The sequence below is a fragment of the Danio rerio genome, chromosome 12, assembly GCF_049306965.1.
Source record: "Danio rerio strain Tuebingen ecotype United States chromosome 12, GRCz12tu, whole genome shotgun sequence".
Taxonomy (NCBI): Eukaryota; Metazoa; Chordata; class Actinopteri; order Cypriniformes; family Danionidae; genus Danio; species Danio rerio.
Genome location: NC_133187.1, coordinates 40,723,038 through 40,747,500, shown reverse-complemented (window position 1 = coordinate 40,747,500; position 24,463 = coordinate 40,723,038). Strand labels below are relative to the sequence as shown.

The 24,463-nt window shown below is 32.4% G+C and overlaps 1 protein-coding gene across 4 annotated transcripts in view; it reads right to left on the bottom strand.

Annotated features, from left to right (window-relative positions):
- Positions 1-24,463, bottom strand: part of kif19 (kinesin family member 19) — a 90,060-nt gene that overhangs the window by 22,692 nt on the left and 42,905 nt on the right. For all 4 annotated transcript variants that reach the window (XR_012388150.1, XR_012388151.1, XM_005156403.6 and 1 more), the window contains exons 3-6: positions 12,092-12,202; positions 11,780-11,867; positions 7,881-8,017; positions 693-818 (exon numbers count right to left, since the gene is read on the bottom strand). Coding sequence is in view for 2 of the 4 variants with exons in the window: in XM_005156403.6 (XP_005156460.1) it covers positions 693-818; positions 7,881-8,017; positions 11,780-11,867; positions 12,092-12,202 (462 nt within the window). In the remaining 2 variants the exon portion in view is untranslated. The remainder of the gene's footprint in view (positions 1-692; positions 819-7,880; positions 8,018-11,779; positions 11,868-12,091; positions 12,203-24,463) is intronic.

Here is a 24,463-nt window from a genome sequence, read left to right as displayed (position 1 = left end):
ATAAATAAATAAATAAATAAAATTAAGTTGAGTAAAAGTAAAGAAAAAAAGAGTAGAGAAGAGAAGAGAAGAGGGGTGGAGTAGTATACATACACACATGTATATATATATATATATATATATATATAAATATATATACGTATAAAAACTAAAAACATGTAATGTAAACATTATGTAATGGATCGAATGTTCACAGGTAAATTATTCCAATCTGTTGGACCCTTAAACATAAAAGCTCTTTTACCCATAGATTTTTTACAACGAGGAACAAAAAAATAAGTCAGAACAGAATGTCTAATTTGATCATTTAAGAAAAAACATACAAAATATTGTTGTAAATAGTAAGGATACTCAAAATGAATACATTTAAATATAAATTGAAGCCAATGAATATGTCGTCTTGTGTGCAAAGATAGCCACAGCAACAGATCATACATTAAACAATGATGTATATAATAAGAACAACCCCTTATAATAAAGTCCCTTTATTAATCTGGGGTCACCACAGCGGAATGAACTGCCAACTTATCCAGGATATGTTTTACGCCGTAGATGCCCTTCCAGCCACAAACAATATATCATACAACAAAAAATAGATACTGTGACATCAAAAGTCAAAGTCAAAGTCAGCTTTGACTTTTTTGCTTTTAGAGTTTTAAGAAAAAGAAATGCCTATTAATAATGTTTCTAACCTCTCGTGCATTAATGGTGGAGACCTCTGTGATTCCCGCCACTTGTATCTCTCCCTTTGAGTCCTCTCTCAGGTCCAGGAACCCAGATGACGGATTCAGCAAGTCTCTTATCATCTCATTGTAGATCTGCAACACAAGGATGCAACAGATTAAAGAGCATGCTTAGATTTCAAGATTAGCATCATTGTTTATGTATGAACATTTACACATTTGACATTTACATTCATGCATCTGACAGATGCTTTTATCTGCGGGGACTCGCTGTGCATAAATATCAGAAAGTGCAATCTGTGACCTTTCCATTGCAAAGTACAAGGCAAGCACAAGGACAACTGGTGTAATTGGTGAAATATGAGAGGGGTTTTTGATAACATGACTATTAGTGCGCAGCATGGTGCATTGTGAAAGTTATCACATGAACATGCATTCATCTCTTGACATTTTTCAGGTGAGAACCCTCAAAATGGCATTAACAAACGTGTTCAACATTAAAAGTGAATTGTTAAAATAATTTCTATTAAAACAAATGTGGATATTTCATTTCAAACGCTGTGATTACACTGTGCTCGTGTCACATGAAAATTAAAGTAGTAAAATGCTTTTCCTTCTTAGAGGTTTTGTCTTTGGGTTAGTTGTTAAATTAAGAAGTATTACATGTGAGACATGTAAATAGTATTGTCTTGTTTTCATAAATAATATGTAGAAATGAAGTGTTTTTCCAAAAAGAAAAAAAAAGGAAAATAAGCTGCCAATGATAAAATAATAAAAACAAGATTATTTTGCTTACCCCAATGATGGATTATTTTGCATGTTTTAAGATAAAAACTCTCTTAATTTTAACATATTCATTCTGAAAACATAACAATATTATTTACTTGTCTGGAAATAATAACTGTCTTCCTAATTTAAGAAATTTCTAATATTTGGACTAAATACAAGATAAAAAAAAAACTATACTTAAATGTATTCTGCTGTGTATATTTTTACCATGTTGGGAGCCCAATGTTTAAATAGTTTAATATAGTGATAATATTGCTATAATCAAGGTTTCTGCAGGTTTCATCAAGTCAAATTTAAGGCATTTTTAAAACCATTTACTGTATAGTGAAATTTTAGATTTATACAGTGTTAAATGCAAATGATTTCTTCTAATGGCTTTTAGTTGGCCCATCAAAAAAATCTAAATAATTCTAAATCTAATTGACAAAACCCTAGTTAACAAAATGATTTATAAGTTTAAAAAGATAAAAAAGCTAAATGTACAGTCTGTCCAGGTCAGTGTCCTCACCATTTATCATTTATAAAAACATAGAAAACAAATGTTATTGTAAGAAAGATAATTAAACCATATTGGTTTTATTAAAAGTTCTATTGGGACTTTTTACTGGATTGTTGGTGATTTGTATGAGTGCATGACTAATTGGATAGCTTTATATGAAAAAAAATTAAGACCAGTTACAAAATAATTTAGATCCTACAAGGCAATATTTCACTAAATTAAAAGCTTTTTAAAGCCTAATTTTATTTTTTGGAAATTTAAGACCCTGCAGACGTCCTCTTATAACATATTTATGTTATAAGGGAGTTGCTATTAACGTGAATGGTAATTGGCTTTCAATTAATGTTCGCTTTTCACTTCCAATAACACTTCCTTTGACAGTATTGTTCCGTTTCAACAAGCACCAATGATTGCTGATGTAAAATAGTGATGTGATGTTGTTTGTTAGTCTTAACTAACATCAGCATAAGACTTTGCAGAAAGTTCAGTCTATTTAATTCAAAATTATTCAGGCGATTGCCAATCATTTTACCAGACTAAACTAAATCTAATAGCTGAGAAATTATGGTAACACTTTACAATAAGGTTGTGTTAGTTAAAGTTAGTTAATGTACACTACTGGTCAAAAGTTTGGGGTCAGTTTCATTTGTTTTTTTTTTTTAAAGAAGATGATTCTGTTAATCAAGGCAGCATTTATTAAATGTAAAAAAAAAAAATAATTGTTAAAAAAAATTGTCAAATTTTAAATTACTGCTTTTTTATTGTAAGTAGTTTCAAAGGAAAATATTACTCCAGTCATTATTGCTTTTATTACCATTAATAATAATAATAATAATGATAATGATAATAATAATAACAATAAATTAATTAATAAAAAATCATAAAAAATCATAATAATAATTAATTTTAGAGTGATTTCTGAAGTAATTAAACTAAAATTTAATCTTTAAAATCACTAAAATAAATTATTAAATTAAATTCTAAGCTACTTTTGAACTGTTCTTTTATAGTGCAATAACATTTTATAATTTCATTTTATTGTTATGAAAACATTTAAACAACGTACTGACTCCAAAGGCTAGTAGTGTATATGAAGAGCTCAACCTCTCTGAAGTGCCATCTGCAATTTTAAATTTTGAACAATTTTGTATTCATTGTTAGTTCATGTTAACTCATGATGCATGACTAACGTTAACAAGCATGAATGTTGATGTTAATAATGCATTAGTAAAAATTGCACAATGATTAATAAATGCTGTATTAAAATTGTGCATAATTAGTCCATGTTATTAAATTCATCAACTAATGAAACCTTATTGTAAACCAATATTATAATGGTTTAAGTCTAAAATATTTATTTTATGAAGATACATTTGATAGCTATTAACATACTGTTTTGATTACACTGTATAATGATCTATTGCTTGTCTTTGTAGAATATTAGAGAAAATTAAAGTGTTGCAAAAATTCCACATTAAATTAATCACAATATTGATCAAAACATATTGTAATTTGATTATTTTCTCAGACTTTTCACCCCCAATTCAACAGCTTGTTATATTCAGTCCATAATGGACAGCTTAAACTGTTATATGCAGTGTTTTCAGGATGCTAGTGGAGGGATTGAGACTGTGGGATTTCATTTTTCAGAAAATTTTCAATAAGCTTCATTCAACCCGGTTTAGAACAAGGCCACATCCTGAGCACCTACCTCAAAAGTGCTTAATTTAAGTCCGTGCCGAACGTAATATTTCATTGCTGTCACTGAGGTCACTGTGATCTGCAGTAAGCATGTGATAATTTTAGGGTCACTCTGACAGTATGAAAAGAAGCCATTGACTGATGAAGACTAGAAGACCTGCTATAGATATAGGTGGATGGAAAAAGCAAAAAAAAAAAAAAAAAAGTGGCAAAACGAACCGGGAGGTCTGAACCTAAACCACAGAAGCACAGAATAAAAAAGGCTGTCTCTCGAGGGAAGGATACCGTTGAGTGTTTGAAAGGCCCAAAGTAAATAGGAGCTTTAACGTGAAGGTGTAAGAAAAGCAGAGGACAGGAGAGCATTGTGCTGTTTACTGAAGGTTGCTCTTTCTGTGTGTGGATGGAGTGAGTTACTCATAGTTCCCAAACACCCATTTAACCTAAAGAAGTCAAACATCAACTGTATGTTCAAAAGCTTGAAAGCTAAATCAAAAGTGTGTGAGTGCATAAAGTTTTATGAGCATATTCTAAATATACAATTGAACTCTCCTGAATTATTAGTCTTTCTGTATATATTCTGTTTAAAGGAAAGATTTTTTTTCAACACATTTCAAGACATAATAGTTTAATAACTCATTTCTAATAACTGGTTTCTTTTATCTTTGCCATAATGACAGTACAGAATATTTTACTAGATATTTTTCAAGATTCAGCTCCAAGTGACTTTTAAAGGCTTAGCTTAAGTAGGTTAACTAGGCAGGTTGGGGTAATTAGGCAAATTACTGACTATGTTTACATGGACATCAGTAATCAAATTATTTACCTTAATCTGAATAAGACAATTTTATGATTAAGGTGTTTACATGAGTTGCTTTTTGAATGCTCCTTTCATGATCCTGTTTTACATGTTACAACACATAATTCGATTAGTATATTATAATATAATATAATATAATATAATATAATATAATATAATATAATATAATATAATATAATATAATATAATATAATATAATATATATTTTTTAATTATTCTAATCTGCTTTTATTCTAGCTGAGATAAAACAAATAGAACTTTCTCCAGAAAAAAAAAAATATTATAGTAAATATTGTGAAAAATTCCTTGCTCTGTTAAACATAATTTGGGAAAAAATAAATTAAAAAATAAAAATTAAAAAAAATTTATTCACAGGAGGGCTACTAATTTTTACTTCAACTGTATATAATTTGTCAGAATAACAAATGTTTCACTCTACATTAAACTCTACACGTTGATATCTAGAATGCTTTGAATGGTTTCCAATGTTTCCTCATGGTTGTTTAAAGGTCCTGTGAAATAATAACAATAATAATAATAATAATAATAATAATAATAATAATAATAATAATAATAATAATAATAATAATAATAATAATAAAAAATAATAATAATAATAATAATAAATTGAAGTTAGTTTTAGTCTATTAGTTGTAAGTAGGGCTGAGCGATTTGGCCTAAAATAAAAATTTGGATTAATTGAACATTTTAACTATATTACAATTAATGAACGACTTTATTTATTTATTTATTTTTATTGACCTTATAATTTAGTGACAAGTTTTAAATATGCTCATATTTTCTTAATGAAGGGTGCATTACTTGGTTTTAAAAATAATTGAAGGAATCACACTATCTAATATTTCTGATTATTTATTGAACATCAACATTGAACAACTGAAAATAAAACACACATTGTCTAAATAAACAGTCACTTTTTTAACTATTTAAAACAAATAACTTGCACTTTTGGAAGAATTATTTCAGAGAATAATATATTTTCTAATTAAAATGAATAATTCTAATTAAAATGTATATTCTGTAAATATTATTTTAAACAGTGCATTTCTGGAATCTTCTGTAAACAAATATTTTAATGTAAATAACAATTTTAATGTAATAGAAAATATGCCATCTCAAGGCATATCTGACACAGCTTCCAGTCATCATCAATGTAGTGCAAAGTAAAGCTCAAGAATGGGTCCATCATCCTTAAACAGAGGTCAGATGCGGCTGCAAAGTGGCCACAGAAGTATGTCAGCCTTTAAGAAAGCCTTAACAGAGCGAGGTCACGTGACTCCACACACTGTAGAGAAAGTAATCTGAAAAATTAGAACGATCATAGGTTCTGAATGTCGATTACTTTTCGATTAATCACCCGATTAATCACTTTTCGATTAATCACCTTTTCGATTAATCACTGCTCTAAAACAGTGGCAAAAATCCACATTTACACAATATAAAACTAATCCAAAGCTTACAGTTTGTCACTTCCACCTAAACGGATCAACGACTTTTTGACATCCCCTCATACTTTAGTTTCTCCTCAAATCTTAACCAATCAAATGCTTTCTAGTACATGACATGCCCCTCCCCCTTACGACGGTTCTCATTTATTTTTCATTTGATCTTAACGCTCTCACTGGAAGAGTAAAACATGATTGGCTGTTTTTTTTAAGGGGAGGAGATACTCTATAGCCCCTTTCACACAGTAAAACCGGTAAATATATATAAAATTTCCGGAACGACTTAACCGGTAAATTCAAAAAACCGCTGTACACACAGGCGAGGACGTTACGGGATTTTTCCGGAAAACAGCATTCACACATCCATTCAAAAATACTGGTAAATTCTGACATCAATAACCAGAAATAAGCTCTAAACGGCTGCGCTTGTATTTGTAAACATTTGACTACATCACAAACTCTGTAAATGGATCAGTATTGTGAACAACTTAGATGAAAACATATAGAGAAACATTTTCGCACGTCGAGATGTACATGATATGTGTGTGTGCTGGCGCTCACGGGCTGTTTCACCGACATCCGCAAAGCTTGAGGGTAAACTAACAACGGCTTATCATAAGCATCTTATCGATAATTATTTACACGGTTGGCATTAAGATGAACATATAAACGTTATCTAACTAATTTCTAGCAGCTAAATGTGTCAGGAAAAATATTCAAAGACTTTTATTCTCATAAACCGCGCGGACGTGAATGCGTCTGACTGTTCTGATTGGCCAAAGCAGTCATCTCACGACAGCATGTTCTAGACGTGCACGCGCTCTTTCCGGTAGTCTTCCTTCTCCGTTCACACAGCACAACATTCCGGCAAATTCCAGGTAATGTTACAACTTCTCTTTCCGGAAAATAGCCAGAACGAATTTAACGGTATTTTCAAAAAGGGCCTGTTCACACATACAGACCTTTCCAGAAAATTGCCGGTAATGTTCCGGAAAGGTCTGTATGTGTGAAAGGGGCTTATGTCCCACCCTCTCTTTATTTTTTAGTTGAGATTACATCAATCTCTGAATTAAAAATGTATTTTTCAAAGCACTTCACAGGACTTTTAAGTCAAAAAGGCTCACTCTTTTGGTCTACATGAAACTTTGGTCTCTAGGAAGCGTTTTTATCTCCCAGGCCTCAAGTTAAACCTTCAAACTCAATAGCTGTGTGCTGTTTTTGACAGGTGATGCGTGTGCATTTGAGATCATATGTTTGAGCTGACAGCAGCACCACTTCAATTCTCTTTCCTTTTTTTTCTCTGTCCGTCTCACATTTCTCCTCCACAGCCTCGTTGCACAATTTGTCAATCAAAGTCTGTCTAGCAGCATTTCTATTGTGTCTGACGCTTAAAGCTTGACAGGGTGTTATTTCTCCTTTATAAAATTTAAAGTGCTGCAATATCCGCGTTCCAACATCACTTCTGGCCTTTTTTAGAGACCTTGAATGTTCTTTTCTTTTTCTGTGTACTTGAATGGTACCGTGTGTCCTAGCCTGGACATGATAGTGGGGACTCCGAGATCATGCATTTGTTTTGAGTAAACTTTGGACAAACCAATCACAACTCAGTGGGAGAACAAGCTTTCTAGTATCAATACGACATCAGTCTAATCAAAGATGCTGAGACAGTCGCTAATCCGACAAGATTTACCCCTCCTTCATGAAAACAGAGCTGATAAACACACAGGATTTCAGTCGCTCCTCACAAGCCTGTTGATTGTCTTATCACATAACACTTAAGCTGTTACCATTTATTTATATTTAAAACTGAAGGATTTTGCATTTGTTTTGCATGGAGGAAGAGTGACATTAGGGAAGTTAACGAGCCACAACATGAAAATATACAAATAAAACCAAATCTATTTAGCATTTCATTAAATTCTGACCTCCAAGTAGGACATGGAGACGCTGTACTGCATGTCATCACTGGTTTCTTCAATGGCTTTGAACAGGTCGTTTAATGTTCGAACGTAGATGCCAGGTTCTCTGTCTGTTCCCAGCATGGTGTAAGTCTTCCCACAACCTGTACACACACACACAAATCTTTATTAACACAATAAAAAAATATCATCAATTATTTGTTTTTAGAATGCCATATAAAGTACGCAATATCTTTTAAATAAAATCAAATAAATTAAAGTAAATAATTTTGTGACCTAGTCTTATTTTGTGTTATTTTACCATCTAAAAACAGTAAGACAAAATAAAACCAAAATAAAATGACCCAATATTCATTATTTCATTCATTTTCTTTTCGGCTTTATTAATCTGGGGTCGCCACAGCGAAATGAACCACAAACTTATCCAGCACATTTTTTTTTTACGCAGCGGATGCCGTTCCAGCCGCAACCCATGGGATATGACCCAATACCATACTGCTTTGTTTTAACATAAAAAATGTAATTACATTAAATTAACCCAAAAAATTCAATAAAAAAATGTATGACCCAATATCATACTGCTTTATTTTACCATCTAAAACAATAAAATAAAAAATAACCAAAATAAAATAAAAGTAAAAAAACTGTATGACTATAATCTTAAAAAAATGTATAAATTAACAACAAAAAATGTAATAAAATTAAATGAAAAATTTTATGACCCAATATTATACTGCTTTATTTTACCTCTAACAATAACATAATAATAATAATAATAATAATAATAATAATAATAATAATAATAATAAACATTTTGTGACCCTGTATTGTATTGCATTATTGTAACATAGGATTAAAATAAAATAATAAAAACTCTGTGACCCCATATTGTATTGCATTATATTAACATCTCAATAAAATAAAATAAAAACATTAAAAAAAAATTTTTATTAAATAAAAATCTTTGTGACCCAGTATTGTATTGCATTAATTTAACATCTCAATAAAATAAAATATAATATTTAATAAATTAAATTAAAATAAATTAAATTAAAATCTTTGTAACCGGTATTGTATTGCACTATTTTAACATCTCAATAATATAAAATTAAATTAAGTTAAATTAAAAAAATATGAATCTTTGTAACCCAGTATTATATTGCATTATTTTAACATCTCAATTAAATAAAAATACATTAAATTAAATTAAACTAAATAAAATAAAATAAAACTACGACTTAGTAATATATTGCATTATTTTAGCATCTCAATAAAATAAAATTAAATTAAACTAAAAAAAATAAAACTATTTGTGATCCAGGAAAGTATTGCATTATTTTAACATTTCAATAAAATAATAAAATAAAATAAAATAAAATAAAATAAAATAAAATAAAATAAAATAAAATAAAATAAAATTAAATTAAATTAAATTAAATTAAATTAAATTAAATAATAATAAAAAACTGTATTTTATTTCGTGCATTTAGAATAACATCTTCCTGAAAATTCTATAACAAGCCTACCTGCAGAAATCTGATTCATAAATCTGAAAAATGTGAAATAATAGTAAACAATTAGCATACAGTCTATGCTCATCAGCCTGACGTAAAGTAAACACAAGGCACAGGTGTGAGATGAGTCACAGTCAATGAAACATAATGTTTACAGGTAGCTTTTATCCCCGTCAGGCTGAGCTCAGATTTTGCGCCCTCTAAGCTTTATATAGCCACGGCCAGGAACAGGAACAGTCAGTAAGAGTCACTCCGAGGACAGATTAGTGCAGGCCGGTACAGACATCTGCTTTCCAGGAATGAACTGTGATTCATTTCAAAGCAGCACAACAACAGGCCTTTAATTGATTTGTTTTGATGAAATATGATAATGCATTATTGATTGGCGTGATGAAATACAGTGACATGAACACACATACTGAATTTATAAACAGATGCCAACATCTATAAAGCGTGGCGTGCTATAGTTGGTCTATTAGTCTTTTTGTGGAAACAGTGCAGGCGACTTTGTTGACAGAACAGAAAAGAAGATCAGGATAAGGCTAATCTGTGTGCCCTAGTCGTAACTGATTGTCTGTGATTTTTACTACATTGGCCATAGGGCCACTCATCCATCCATCCATCCATCTAATACCATGTACTTTCCTACTGTACTGCTTTACTGTCTTGATTTACTTTACCATATAATTTATCTGCATACCTCCCTACTGTATATTCTTGGAAACGAACATACAGTTGAAGACAAACTTATTAGCATGTAAAATTGTAAATTATTTTCAAACATTTCCAAAATTATGTTTAACAGAACAAGCTTTTATTTAAGCTTGTTAAACTTTTAAATAATATTTTTATTATATTTGTTAAAAAATAAAATAAAATAAAATAAAATAAAATAAAATAAAATAAAATAAAATAAAATTAAATTAAATTAAATTAAATTAAATTAAATTAAATTAGCAGACGCAGTGGTGCAGGTAGGTAGTGCTGTCGCCTCACAGCAAGAAGGTCGCTGGTTCTAGCCTTGGCTCAGTTAGGGTTTCTGTGTGGAGTTTGCATGTTCTCCCTGCGTTTGCGTGGGTTTCCTCTGGGTGCTCCGTTTCCCCCACAGTCCAAAGACATGTGGTACAGGTGAATTGGGAAGGATAAATTGTCCGTAGTGTATGTGTGAATGAGTGTGTGTGAATGAGTAAGTGTGGATGTGTCCCAGAGATGGGTTGCTACTGGAAGGGCATCCGCTGCGTAAAAAACTTGCTGGATAAATTGGTGGTTCATTCCGCTGTGGCGACCCTGGATTAATAAAGGGACTAAGCCGACAAGAAAATGAATGATTAAATTAAATTAAATTAAATTAAATTAAATTAAATTAAATTAAATTAAATTAAATTAAATTAAATTAAATTAAATTAAATTAAAATATTTGGGAAAACCTACTGTATAACATTTTATTTACATCATATTAACATCTGAAGAAAACAATAAAATAAAATAAAATAAAATAAAATAAAATAAAATAAAATAAAATAAAATAATTTAAATAAATAAAAAATAAATATTTAAGAAAAATATTTTATAACATTTCATTTTTTTCGCATTATATTAACATCTGAAGAAAACAATAACATTTAAAAAAATTAAATAAATTTTAAATAAATAAAATATAAATATTTGGGAAAAACTATTGTACACATCTTGGTCACTTGAGCGCCCAAATTTAACCCACAAGCAGCAAAATGAGTAAGAAACAGACGTCTTTGAATAGTTTCTTTGCTAAGGGGAAAAATCCCAGTGGAGGAATTGTCAAGTGTTGACCGATTTGCGATGATAAAAAGGTTGGGACCACTGTTGTATAGCATATTAACATCTGAAGAAAACAAAACAAATCATTAAAATAAAATAAAACAATTTGAAATAAAATTTAAATATTGAAAAACTGCTAACATCAATATTATCAACCCCCTTTAAGTAAATATTTTAGTTTAGTGATTTATACAGAACAATCCACCATTGTCCAGAGACTTGCCTAATTAACCAGCAAAAATCTAACAAAATATGAATAAATAAATAAATACAAATATCATATACAATAAATCTTTTCTCTGTTAAACAGCACTTGAGAATAACTGAGGACAGAACCATTTATTAAATAAATACATTTCACAGGAGGCCTCATTAAGTCTTCGTCTGTATAGACTTTTTTATTGGAAAGTTTGTTGTATAATATAAAACACTCCTGCAACATTATAAACAGAAAAAAATAGCATCTGTATAACATATTTTGAACATATAAACATTCCATTTCTTCAGTAGAAAGATGTCTCTTTAAACCCCAGAAATATACTGTATAGCAAAATAAAATCCCTCTAGTTAGGTGAGAAAGACATCTATACTGACCTGTGGGTCCGTAGGCGAAAACAGTGGCGTTGTACCCTGATATGAGTCCTTCAATCAAGCCTTTAGTGGTGTATCTGTACACCTCGTCCTAAAGAAAACACACACAAAAACACATATAACTGAGCCTTTGGAGTATTTCAGGGAAGCTTTCATTCTAACTTTTCCATTCAAACACAGATTATACATAATTTATCATAGAGTAAAAACACAAAAAACAGACACACAAAAGTGATCTCTTTCAAAGCATCTTAACTTTGGTTGAATCATTCTGCCCTTTCAAACACACACAACACAAACACAGAACGAACTTGCCTGCGTGGCTGAATAATCGAAGGCCACGTCAAACATATAAGTCTTCTCTCTGGATCGATGAGCTCGAAGAATATCATCTGGATCCTCCATGGGGTCCAACAGCACCACCATCTGACAATGAGAAAGAGGAAAAAAATGTGAGAAGGAGTATTGGATCTGGTTTTAAACAGGTTCTGTTTACATTTTTTGTGATATCGGCTCCAAATACATTTCTGGGCAATATTTTTTGTATGTTTGTATGTTTGTTTGTATGTTTGTTTGTTTGTATGTTTGTATGCATGCATGCATGCATGCATGCATGCATGTATGTATGTATGCATGTATGTATGTATGTATGTATGTATGTATGTATGTATGTATCCATCCATCCATCCATCCATCCATCCATCCATCCATCCCTCAATCAATCAATCAATCAATCAATCTATATTTCCATCCATCCATCCATCTATCTATGTATCATCCATCAATCAATCTATCTATCTATCTATCTATCTATCTATCTATCTATCTATCTATCTATCTATCTATCTATCTATCTATCTATCTATCTATCTATCTATCTATCTATCTATCTATCTATCTATCTATCTATCTATCATCTATCTATCTATCTATCTATCTATCTATCTATCTATCCATCCATCCATCCATCCATCCATCCATCCATCCATCCATCCATCCCTCCCTCCATCCATCCATCTTTACCTACTGTCATGTACTTTCCTACTGTCCTGATTTAACCCAACCCATCCATCTACATACCCCCTACTATATTGCCATATACAATGATACAGTTTATGACAAAATTATTAGTCCCCCCAAGTGATGTTTACCAGAGCAAGCCTTTTTTTGAAATAATATTTTTATTATATTTTATTTATATATAGTAGTTTTATATTAGTATTCCCTAATAACATTTTTAATAGTTCTCTTACACACACACACACACACACACACACACACACACACACACACACACACACACACACACACACACACACACACAAAAGAGGACTTGATTTAACAAAATTAAGAGCAAGACTGTAATTTATCCCATAGGAAAATTAATAGGAAATACTTCAATCTAATGTTTTTATTATTATTATTATTTATACTGTTTTAAAAATACAAATGATAATAAAAAAACATTTTAAATACAAAGAAAGAAAATACAAAATAAGTTTGGATTCACACTTGAAAAATTTGTGCCCAAATGTGTCCACAAGGGAAGAGTTAAGGTCAACAGTACTCTTAAGGAAATATCTGTTAATAACCATTTTGTGATTCACAAGTGTTTTTCATTTATTTTCGGTTGTGAATTGCATTATGGGACCTTGATCTCTGCTCTGTTGAATTTTGCTGTTGAAAAGTCAACTCTACAGTTTAACAAAGTGACTTTTATTGACAATTTAGTAGCTTGAAATAGTATATTGTTGGAAGAAACTTCAGATCCCATAATGCAATTCAAAAGTATAAATAAACGAGGGAAATAAAAACATGAAGCACAAAATACGGAAAACTGCTATATTATGGATTTTTTGTGTGTGTATAAGCTATGCTTGAGGTTTCAAATGGTCTGGTTTTATCTTTTATATATGCTCTGCATGACCTATGTCAAAAGCATTAAACCATTTTAGCCTATTCCTCTCTCCCTGACAATAGGGTTTGCTGATCATCACAGCTTGCCATCATTTCACATTAACTACACAGGCTATTTACTTTGGTTACAGGGACACAGAGTGTCCCAAAAACATCTCTGAATGGAAAAATCTTAATGGGTCCACATAAAAGATATGACTAATAGAAAGAAGCAAGCACACCATGATGGAAGACTCCAAAACTAAATGAGCTTCCATTTGTGCACAACAGGCCCATTGGAAACACATGAGTAAGCCTGCTGAAACCCCTGCCAAAAAACACATTTAAACATACACTTGACTGTTTTTAGGTAAAATGAACAATGCGGAGCAATATGAACAATTTGTTCATTTTCAAAATAAATGATAATTACAGAAGAGCTGGACAATTTGACGTTTCCGCATCAATATCACGATGTGTGCAGAAGTGAGTTGGGATTCTAGTTGAGCAAGGGTATAGATTTATAGGGTCACTGCAGAGTTTTACACTAATGGAGTGAAAGTTAATAATTTGCATGTTTAATTAAAAAATAATTTAATTAAAAATTAATGCACAATTTATAAAGTTTAATGAATAATTTTATTGAATTATTTTGTACAGGAAGGCCTTTAGAGTTATTATACATTTACAAGGCACTGTTTATTTCACTTTTATCTTTGCTTTGTTATATTTATCTAAGCTTTTCATTAGTTTATTACATTTTATGCATGGTTCACTCCTCTACAGAATCATCCCAATCAATGAAAATGTGATGATACTTGAGGGAACAATTCTCTCTATTAACTAGTTGCTTATTATAATGCATTTGATTGAGATATTGGTAAAGCCAGACGGAATCTGCGGACATTTTTTGCTATTTCTGCGGAGAATTTGGTAAAAGTCTGCTGATTTCTGTGCAATTATTTTGGGAGCATCATAACTAAAACTTAATATGTGAAATAAAAAAAAAATAAATAAATAATAAAAAAAAAATATATATATATATACATATATATATATATATATATATATATACACACACACACAGTATATATACACAGTATATATATATATATATATATATATATATATATATATATATATATATACATATATATACACAGTATTTTTTAACTTTTATTTAATGTTTAAAATGCAAATCCAATAAGAAATCAACTTATTTGGTAAATAAAGCAAGTTATGTCATATAATATATCTAGTAAAACACAGAAAATATTACTGTACAAACTGCACTGTACATAAATCATATGAACATTTTCACATTAGTAAATAATATTACTGTAATTAATTAAAAAACTGAATAATTATAGATTTACACACATTTCCTCAAGTAAATAAACAATTAATGATAGGCTAAAAATCTGCGGAAAATCTGTGGAATTCTGCGCGCGCAGATTCCGGATGGGCCTAGATATTGGCTGCTTATTTGTACTTAGAGCATATTCTGCATGATCTTATTCTACATCCCTACTCAATACCTAAACTTCCTTCATAACTATTAATAAGAAGAAAATTAGAAGCTTATCGAAGCAAAAGTCTTAGTTAATTATTTGTTAATAGCAAAAAATGATTCTTCGCTAAGCCCCGCCCTCCTTAGTTACTGTTGCTACGCCTGTCAAGCTTTCGTGCCTGGCACAGCTTTATCAATGTGTATACGCCGGTGTCAGACATTGCCAGGGATATTATTATTTTTTTGGCGAACAGGTGAGATATCCGAGAAAGCCAGAGAAAAAAGGACTGCAGTAAGCATTACATGGGTATATTCACGACATAATAGGCAACCGAATAGAGAATAATTTAATCAAAATTGAAGCTAGCTTAGCCTAGCCGCCTCATACCCCATTCAACAGCTTAGCTCATGCTCAGCAGGAGAGGTGAAATGTAAAAATAATCTAATAATAACAAATTAAACCAAGATTTCTCAATTTTTAACCAAAAAGCCTGACGGATGAGTTGTTGTTCAATGAAATATAGCGTTACTAACCGACAAGGAAACACGCATTGACAGTGCTTTTACATAGTTCATTCATAGAAAGAGCAGCTAGAAAGGGGAAACTGATGGATTTGTGCTGAAGAGTAGAATCATTGACCAATAACAATGTGCAGTAAGTTACCTATCACTGTTATTATGCTTGTGTGCTCTTTATAAATGACTGAAAAACAGCTGCTGGTAAAGTATATTGATCGCAAGTGCTCAGTTTGTGATCATATCTCGGTTTTGTTCTGTTGATTTGTAATTTCAAATATTTGTAGCTTGAAATAGATGGAAATATAAAGTTCAGTAAAGTTAGCAACAGATTCGCAGATTCGTTTTTGCCGGATCAATAACTTATGTCATTTTGACCTATTCGCTATTAGTATGACTAACATTACTATGGCGAAGGCTTAAACAGAGCAGTGCTCATAATATCGAGCAAAAAAGAAAAAAAAAGAAAGAAAAAAGACAGCTGTAAAACCTGCTTTGTATTTTTGTGGGAAACACAGTTTAGATCTGTTTAGGGTAAGAGGTGTGTGAGTTATTGCCATCTATCACTGTGTCAGGAATATCAAAACAAAACAAACTCTGCTCCTTTAGCGCCCCTCACACAGCTTGATCCACGCTGGCATTTTTAGGTTTTGAAAAGGGAAAGGATTCTACCATGCCGTCCAAACTTTAAGGATACCGCGTATCAGTTTTGCACAATCCATATGCACTCGCTTGAAAGCTTGACAGAGCCCCTGCGTGTAGCTACAGTTGCTAAGCCACCATTGGTGGGTGGCGGTTTTTGGGTGTGGCTTAGCGAAGGGTCAATTGAACCAAAATGATTTCCAAATAGAGTTCAATTCAAGTCATTTGATGAAATTGTATAGATACAGTATATTGCAATATAAACTGCAGAAAAACAAAATATTGCAATGTCATGCTTTTCTAATATAGTGCATCCCTAATTTACAGGAACATATTGATGAATAAAGAATTATTTTTTGCTCAGTTCTTTGCATAACGGCAAATAAATATCACAAAACAACTTAATTGTGTCTATGATTTGTAATTAAACACGTTTGCCATCAAGCATTTCCTTATAGACAACTTTTTCTGGTGTGGTTTGTGTCTGGTGAAGCACAATTTCACAAAACAGAAAAAAGCAATGTAAAATCCGGCTAATACTATACGGCTGAAATGCATTTTTCTCTAACTATTGATTGGGTTTACGAAAGGGTTTAGATCAGTGGTTTGCTGGGTGATCTGTGACCTCATGGATGTGTAAAGAAAGATCTGTATCTGAAACGTACAACAAAACATACCAAAAGTAACATATTTCAAATTTGCAAAAATGTAGACAGCTCCCTCTAATGAATTTGTCATCAGAAACGTGCAATGAAAGATCCCCAGAGCAATGTATTTTATATACGTTTTTAAAGAAAATTAGGCTGAGGAATGCATTTTCAGTGAGCTTGGGTTTTTTACATCTACTCTGGAGGTCAGTGGTATTCAAATGAGTCCATAGGCAGCTCTGATGGTTCAAATATAACCACAAGGCTGAATCATGCTGGATAAAGAGTGCTATAGAGAGTGCCAAGCGAACATTCAAGTCAGAAAACACACCCCGATTATCTAACGACCTATTCAAATACACAAACACGTCGTTCTCTTTGAAGCCTTTTGATTGAAATGCAGCAGAGGAGATCTGACTTTTAAAAGAGGACAATTATAGAGCTCTATAATGCAAACACTAAGATGAAGGAGAAAAAAATTGGGTGAGGACACAAACGACAGAGACATAGAGGTGGAAAAAGATGACAAAAATACTTAACTTATTGCAGTTCTCCAATCGAATGGATGAAATGTACTGTCATTTATTTGTTATGCATGGTTATTAAATGGAACAAGACAGAACGAGGCAGAAAAGCACTAATAATTAAAAGTTTACAGTCTGTAAGTTTATTTATAAAGTTTATTAATATTTTTTGCTAATTGCATGGCAAAAAAATGTATCAGTTTTATGAAGCAAATGTTTCAAACATTGATAACTGGTAAGTTTATTGAGCATTATGTTAGCATAACAATTCCTAAGTGATAATAAGATACTGTAACCAGGAATAATCATGCTGAAAATTCTGATTTAGTAGACATAAATTACAATCAAAATACAGTTTTTCTCAGTGGCTTTGGTGCATTTCTCACAAAACTATTTACATTTGCACAACAGTGAATGCATTTCTCAAACCAATTAGTGCAAACTGCAAAACCTAATTGATAACCTGCAAAAGCGTGTCACTTGCTCAAATTGGAGAGCTCATTCCTCAAAAGCAAGTATTCATGTCAATGAAAGTGTCAGTGTCTTCAAGATAAAAAGTCCTGACACCATTGTTTATGAACAAGATGGTCAAAAGACTTTGTCATGTTTCCATTTTGACGGTTTACTTTAATTTTTTCCAATGCAAAAAAGTCAGATTTTGGTGACACTTTCTGAAAATGCTCAAGACAGCGCTATATTATTTGCACAGCCATTTGAAAACTACAGTAAAGTTAGACATCACTGCATTTAGTGAGATATCTGAGTACAAGACACTGAATATGTATGTTTCACACTTTTTCTGCATTTGCTCTTTAATTTACAGTTAAATTCTAATTTATTTAACTGTAAACAATATTGTAGTATTGGAACTGAATCTACAAAATACACAGGTCTGTAAATCATTCATGAAATTGTTCAATTAAAAAGATATTTTGCGGGGGAAAAAAGGTTTAAAAATTGTTATAAAATTTGCTTGACAGATTTCGACAACTAGTTCAACATTTCTGTATGTAATAATGATTCAGCATTCACAAGTTTATTTAATTTTGACTGACATGACATAAGCAAATGATAACGTTATAAAACAGCAGAGAGTTGTATGAAACCAACTGTTGCATGCCAAAAAGCATTGGCAGTTTGTTGGAAGGAATGAAAAGCTGCTACTATGATGACATAGTACAAGACATGCACTATAGGTGAACTGGATGAAATAAATTGGCAGTAGTGTATGAGTGTTTGTCAATGTGAGTGTTTCCCAGAACTGGGTTGCAGCTGGAAGTGCATGCGCTGCGCAAAACATATGCCAAAATAGTTGGCGGTTCATTCCAATGTGGTGACCCCTGATTAATATGGGACTAAGCCGAAGGAAAATGAATGAATGAATGAAAGCATAATCATAATATTTAACAATATTTACATTTACAGCATTTTTCCATCAATAAAAATCTCAAAAATGCCGGGGTAATTTAACCTTGGACAAAACTCAACAGTTAGGTTAAATAATGTCATTTAAAAGGCCCCTTTTTTACCCCTTTTTCAAGATTTAAGATAAATCTTTTGTGTCTCCAGAATGTGTCTGTAAAGTTTCAGCTCAAAACATCCATCAGATTATTTAGTATACCTTTCAGAATATTTTACATTTCTGCTTTAAACACAATGCAGTTGTTTTTGTTTGTGCCTTTAATGGTAGATCTCTGCCCACTGTGCCTGTCAGAGTGTGCCTCAATCTCCACCTCGGCTGCGTCAGATAAACTGCACAGTGACAGACATGAAGGAAGCAGATCTCACGTAAAGTTTGTGAGAAACACTTCAGTAAAAACTTTCCCAATGAGTATTTTATGTATTTGTTATGGCGTTAACTGAAGCCTTACTGCAACGATGAGTCAAACACAATGCCATTACAGAGATCAGGCACACAGCGGACACAGACACAGCGCACGCTCTTAACTTTGCACTGTTTTTGCACGGCAAATGTGACAGGATATGGGTTAATATCCACTGCTGTATGGATATCTGTTATGTTAATGTACCAAATAAACCTGATTTAATGTTCACAAACCAAGATTGAAGCGTCTTCTTCTATAATTGTACTGACATGCGGCTGTGGTGATACAGACAGTAAAAACGCTGTAATTCATTACAAACATGCATTATTTTAAAAACATTTTAAACTTATTCTTAATCACAATTTATGATGATTGATGATCACAACGAGATGAACATATCTTTTATTCCCAGTTGCTTTGCAGACGTCCTGTCTTGTTGATATGATGATACACTTTATTACTGAGACATCTTAATACGTGGCTGTCTATCAATTCAGTGAGTGGGAAAACCTACGTCACGTTGTGGAGGCCCTCAAAATGGGAGGGATTTGGATCTTATTTTAATGTCAGGAAATTAAAAAAGGAGACTTATTGTGTTTATATTACCCCAATATGACTGTGGATACACTGTACCTACACAGTTCTGTCCAAAAAGCTTACAAAAGATGATTTTCGTCATAGGTGCCCTTTAAATGCAATTAAAATGGATGTCTAAAATGGAATCCTATTTTTGGATTTTTCCATAACCTAGCATGTCTTTTAGAGTAAAGAAACCATTTTGAGACTTTAAACAAAACAAAACAAAAACATTTTATTTACCAAAGCTAAAAGATATTTACCAAAGTAAAAATAACATGCTACAAGCCTTACATTATAAATAAATAATAAATATAAACAATGAATAAATGAAAATAAATAAACATTTATACGTGAAATTCATTATTTAATATTATTTATTTTAAATGGCATTATCATGTGACAAAAGAATGAGTACAGTCTTTATGTAAGCAATTGAACTCTTTACAGCCATGATAAGACCATTGTCACATCATCTCCTGTGTCCGACTACAGCTTCACATGAGAACTTACAGTAGGTGTACAGTACCACCCTTTATCAAGAGCAGGGACCATTTCGGGTGAGTGGAACATGATCAGTGACCCAATACTGATTACAGTGCGTCATTCTCTCGTGCCACGTAAACTATACTGGCACTGGTATCTTAAGAACATTAAGACTGGCCAAACTGCCACTCTACAGCTGTCACAGTGTGCACGCTAAGATAACATAAACTCATGCACCGTATGGCTCAAAGCACTCATCGTAAACAAAACCCTCATAAACAACCACAAGGTAAAGGTACATCAACATATCATGTGTGCTTTATTAGAAGATGTTTCTAAGAAGATTGTGTATAATGAAGGCCTACAGTCGTTACTAGGGTTGTGTATTGTTGTGTTTGTGTGTGTGATATTGGTGAGAAAACGATTCTTTTAAAATGGTAGCACTGCCACAACTAATACTTAGAAAAAGATTCATAAAATGATCTTGGATGACATTAAAGCAGGGGTGTCCAAACTCTACAGATTTTAGCTCCAACTTGCCTTAAAACTCCTCCGCGGATGTTTCTAGAAAGCCTAGTAAAAGCTTGATTAGCTAGCCCGGGAGTGTCTGATTGGGGTTGTAACTAAACTTTGCAGGACACTGGCCCACCAGGGCTAAGTTTGAGCACCCCTGCATTAAAGCAGCACAGGCTCATTGCGAAAATGTGCCCAGGGCTACATTTTTTGAAACTCGGAAATATGTGCTCATGGGTACATATGGCTGCATTTTGTGTGTAAATTAAATGATCCAGGGTGATACCGATGACTGCTAACCTCCGAATGTTTGTTCGGTAGCCTGCAACCTATGACACCATATTTGGAATGTGGATCAGACAGGATGAGACCAGGATTTGAGTCTGGAGGAGGACGATTAAAGAAACCAGGTAAAACAAAACCCCAAACGCAGAGTGAAACTCTGTTTTCTCTCATGGATACGCATGACAAGAATGTTGTGATTGGCAGAAATATACAAAGTGGCCCCTGATGGATTTACGAGAAATAACATGGATAAGAAAACATGCCCCAGTAAGGTATTTGAGATTGTCAAAAATGTACACAGCGCCCTCTAGTGGATTTGTGAAAACAACACTGCAAGCACATGTAGCCCCGGCCACATCTCTTCAATGAGTCTGATTGCTTTAAACAATTAGGTTTTGTTATATATACAATTATCACTATACTTCTCCAGTTGATTTGTCTTAATAAGAACAAGTATTATAACTTTTGGCAGGACGGTGGCGCAGTGGGTCACCTCACAGCAAGAAAGTCGCTAGTTCGAGCCCCGGGTTGGTCAGCTGACATTTCTGTGTGGAGTTTGCATGTTCTCCCCTTGTTTGCGTGGATTTCCTCCGGGTGCTCCGGTTTCCCCCACAATCCAAAGACACGCGCTGTAGGTAAACTGAATAAAATTAGCTGTAGTGCTTGTGAGTTTGTGCAAGAGTGCGTGGTTGGTTCCCAGTGTCGAGTTGTAGCTGGAGGGACATCCACTGAGTAAAACATGTGCTGGATAAGTTGGCGGTTCATTACACTGTGGCGACCCCTGACTAATAAAGGGACTAAGCTGAAAAGAAAATGAATGAATGAATTATAACTTTTCTATAAATGTTATGTGAAATGAGACTTTACTGAATTATGCATGCTAAACTGCTTATATATCTAGCACAAAAAAATGAACATTCAAAATTATTTTTCCATTAGATTACAGTTAACTTGGTTAACTGATTTACAAATGTAGTGTATTGATTTCTTAACAAAAAGTAGTCTTTTCCAGTAATTTTCTATGCCCTTGTTATCATTCAACACCTCAGTCTTTTAATTGGCTCCAAAATTTGCATTTTCGTTAGTTCCAACAACATTCCAGTTATACAAGTCCCCCAACACTACCACGTCACACACTTGCAGACACACAGCTACGATTCCATCCACCTATTTTAGGGGGTTGTATTAACCCAATGTTGGGTCAAATATAGGCAAACTCGATGTCCTTTGAAACCTTAAAGGAAAGATATAAAATTCCTCAGTCTCATTGTTTTAAGTATCTTCAGATCCGTAATTTTATAAGATCTAAAAATCATTCATATCAGTGCCCGACCCTAAGTAGTTTAGAAGAAATTGCAGTTAAAGATCACAATGCCAAATACAAAATTTCTACACTATATAGCAAATTTGTTAATGCTTCCAAAGAAACTACAAATCATAAAAGACTGGCTTGGATTGAAGATTTTCAACTAGATATTACAGAAAATGAATGGGAAGAAAGTTGTCTTCAAGCGCAAACATTATCAATCAATACCCGTTTTAAATTAATCCAATATAATTGGGTAATGAGAACATATATAACACCAGAAATGTTAAATAAATTTAATAGAAATATTCTGGACATTTGTGGAAAATGTTTGACTTACAAGGGCACACTGTTCCATTGTGTTTGGCAATGTGAGCACTTGCAATTCTTTTGGAAAGAAATAATTGGTGTAGTCTCTAAAACTATTGGTAAAGAAATCTCTGTTTGCCCTAAAATCTGTATCCTTGGTCTTTTCCCACCTGCCTTATCGCTGAAGTCATATGAACAGAAGTTTATAAATCTGTGTCTATTACATGCGAAGCGCCTGATTGCCATTCATTGGAAAAGTACTCATACTCCATCTTTGTCACTCTGGATTAAGGAAATGTCTTCCTGTATAGCAATGGAAAGGTTGACTTATTCAATCAAACAAAAAATGCACATATTCTACAAGATTTGGGACTTCTTCCTTCATTTTTTAAATAACAGTGGACTGACTGTTTAGTAATCCCAAACAATGTGACTGTTAAAATACACTGTGTTTGTAATGACTAACTTTAATATACTTTCACAGGAATGTATATGTTGAAATGTCAATGTTTTAATGGTATTTATTTTTTATATATTTTTAATTTTTAACAAAATTGCCCTTTTTATTGTTATCTTTAAGTTTATTTTAGTTAATCTTTATTTTCTATTTATTTGTTTTTGTATTACTTTCCTCGCATGAGAATGCATTTTTTTTTAATTCTATTCCTTTCTTTTTTTAATTTTTAATTTTTATTTTGAATGTCGGGATGGGGCGGGAGTTCTTTGATTGGTATTTGGTTACTAAGTAAGAATGTATCACACCTTTCTAAAACAATAAAAGTGTTAAAAAAAATAAATAAATAAAAAAAAAAAAAAAAAAAAAATATATATATATATATATATATATATATATATATATATATATAGGCAAACTCAACAGTGGGTACATATTTTAATTACATTACATTTATAAAATCCAATTATTTTTTTGCAATTTTATTATTATTTTGCATACAAAACACTAAATAAAAACTTCACGATGAGCATAAATTTTCAAACTGTATGCACAATTCTAAAAATTGTATGCACCTACAACTACATTTTTATTCAGTTTTATGTACATCTATAAACTACGATAGAAGCCTTCTTCCCAAATCAATTCCTTAATGTGCAGCAAAAAAAGTTGTGATTTTGCCTCAACAGACCATGTGATTAACTAACAAATAAGTGATCACATCTCATACATTTTCACTCATTCATCCATTTTCTTGTCAGTTTAGTCCCTCGATTCATCAGGGGTCGCCACAGCGGAATGAACCACCAACTTATCCAGCATATGTTTTACTTCCAGCTGCAACTCATCACTGGGAAACACCCATACACTCTCACATGCATACGCATACACTACGATCAATTTAGCCAACCCAATCCACCTATAGAGCATGTCTTTGGACTTGTGTTGGAAATCGGAACACCCAGAAGAAAGTCACGCCAACATGGGGAGAACATGCAAACTCTAGACAGAAATGCCAACTGATCCAGCCAGGGCACGAACCAGCAACCTTCCTTTTATGAGGTGACAGCCCTACCCACTGTGCCACCCCACACCATTTCAAATGTTCTTAAATATTTTGCAAGTCCATCTTCAAAACTAATTTGTACAGTTACCTCTTAGATCCATCTCACACAATCATTTACAATCAGAATCTGC